The sequence below is a fragment of the Bison bison genome, unplaced genomic scaffold (assembly GCF_000754665.1).
Source record: "Bison bison bison isolate TAMUID 2011002044 unplaced genomic scaffold, Bison_UMD1.0 scf7180017851375, whole genome shotgun sequence".
NCBI lineage: Eukaryota > Metazoa > Chordata > Mammalia > Artiodactyla > Bovidae > Bison > Bison bison.
In genome coordinates, this window is record NW_011481948.1 from 81,089 (window position 1) to 83,251 (window position 2,163).

At 60.3% G+C, this 2,163-nt stretch overlaps 1 protein-coding gene across 1 annotated transcript in view; it reads left to right on the plus strand.

Annotated features, from left to right (window-relative positions):
• Positions 1–1,563, plus strand: part of LOC104996321 (histone-lysine N-methyltransferase NSD2-like) — an 11,240-nt gene extending 9,677 nt beyond the window's left edge. The window contains exons 12-14 of the mRNA XM_010850579.1: positions 94–197; positions 496–605; positions 1,463–1,563. Coding sequence (XP_010848881.1) covers positions 94–197; positions 496–605; positions 1,463–1,563 — 315 coding nt within the window. The remainder of the gene's footprint in view (positions 1–93; positions 198–495; positions 606–1,462) is intronic.
• The last annotated feature ends 600 nt before the right edge of the window (positions 1,564–2,163 follow it).

Consider the following 2,163-nt stretch of genomic DNA (forward strand, 5'->3'; position numbering starts at 1 on the left):
TGGGCGGGGGTAGCGGGAGCCGGGCTGGGCGGACGGGCTCGGCAAGGGCACTCAGGCCGGGCCGCTGGGCGTGGGCACCTGGCCTTGCAACAGCCGGCCGACGCCCCGGGGTGCCGCGTGGACCTGGGCCTGGGCACGATCCCAGCAGAGCCCCCCTGCCTGCCCGTCTCCACACGAGGGGAGCGGCCACTCAGCAGGTCTGTTCTCTGACCCTTTCACTGAAACTGCCTGGACGACGTACATCCTGCGGTTTACGCACCTGCCCCAGAAAACCGCGCCTGAGGCCCCGTTCGTCTTGCCATCAGCCGCCGCAGAATGATGGGGTGTGTGATGCAGTGCTGAGCCGTCGGGGTTGGGGGGTGGTCTCTACGGCCCTGACCCCTGGGAAGCATCTGTTCTGGGTCTGAGGCTCCCATGGCCTCCCGAGCACAGACCTAAGTGGGCGGGGGGTGGGGGGTGCTGCTGACCCAGGCCGTCCCACTGGCCCTTTTCTAGTGACCCTGGGGCCAGAGGCAAAGGCAGCTTCGTCCTCAGCAGCCCCACCGTCTCGGGGGCACTGGGGGCGCTTCCCTGCAGAGCTCTGTCTCTCAGACTCCGTCTGGAGAGTACTGGGAGGACGTAGGCCACCTCCTGAGGCCCTGTGCTCGGGGGGCCCGGCGCAGCCCTGCCCTGCAGAGCCAGGCCTGGGGAGCGGCCCCCATCCTCTCCTGCCAGGAGGGGCCTCTGCCCACCAGAGCACCGCCGCTGCTCTTGCAGCCGCTGTTCCACTTTGGGCACGGGGGTGCAGGTTAACTTATTTTTATATTTGACAGTAGTCAAGTTTTGTGATCTTTGAGTCATTCTGATATTTCCAAATTCTTTTATGGTTTTTCTGAAGGAAATACTGGAAAACTTAATTTAGATGTGGTTGCCCTCTTTCCAAAAATTATTATAATGAGCAAATAACACTAAGTTCTGAGTCTCTAAGAAGCCAATTCACAGCTCTGAGCAGAACCCGGGCCTGGAGGAGCAGCGGAGAAGGGCCCTCCTGGCGGGGCCGCCCCGAATCAGAGGGGTGCTGGACGTGGGGAATTCAGTCTGCTCTGAACCTCAGCCTCAGTCCTTGGTTGGTAATGTGAGGCCAAAACAAAAGAAAGCTGCCTGAGGGCCTCGGGACTCAGCACGGGGGTGGACAGGCCCCCCGGGTGTCGCCAGCCTCCCGGCCCCCGTCCTGTCCTCCCAAGGGGTGGGGTCACCCCTACACCGTCCCAGGACCCACCCCCCAGCTGGCAAACGGCCACGTGTGTGCAGCCCCTTCTCCAGCCACCTCACGTTCGGGAGTAAGACAAGCCTGTTCTTATCACTCAGTACAGAGACTGTCAGGTGCCAAATTCTTGACCCTACGAGACGTGTAGCGAACGAGGACACGCTCACGTACAACGCTGTCTGCAGGCGGCACGGTGCCCACCGCCCTGCCAAGAAGGGAGCCGAGACGACTCGAGCAGCACACTGCTGTCGGTGTTGGTGGCCCGCAAGGGGGCCAGGCTCCAGCTCTGGGGTACCCGGTGCTACCGCCAGTTCTGACAGACTTAAGAACTTGAACTTCACTTCTGGGGGATATACTGAAATGTAGATTCGCTGTTTGGGGGGAAATAGCATTTTAAGGTCGGAAATTGTGTCTGAAAGATTGTATGAGTATTTTTGTATTAAAAAAAATTTAAAGGCTTTTTTCTTAAACTTATTTTATGTGGGATTGTAAGTTTTTTTTCCAATTTTCCCAATTTTCCCAATTTTGGGGGGGGTGGGTGGCTCGCTGCACAACATGTGGAGTCCTAGGTCCCGTCCAGGATTGAAGCCGCACTCCCCTTCGGCAGAAGCAGGGGTACCAAGCCTGGACTCCGGGCCGTCCCGCCCCATCCCAGAATCGTCTGTTGCTGAGCATCTGACACCATCCTGACGTCCGGGGAGAGGCCACGGTGGCCCCGGAAGTGGTCGTGGCGGGGGGGCTCTGAATCTGCCCCTGTCCCCCCAAACGTGGCAGAGTCAGAAGAGGAGGCTTCGCGCGCCTCAGCGCCAAGGCCCCTGGGTCTCCTGACTCAGAGCCCCTGGTGTGCGCCCCCCCCCCCGCCGCCCCCAAGCAGAGAGGTCGAGCTGGCTGGAAACAGCCCCGGTGGTGGTTCTTTA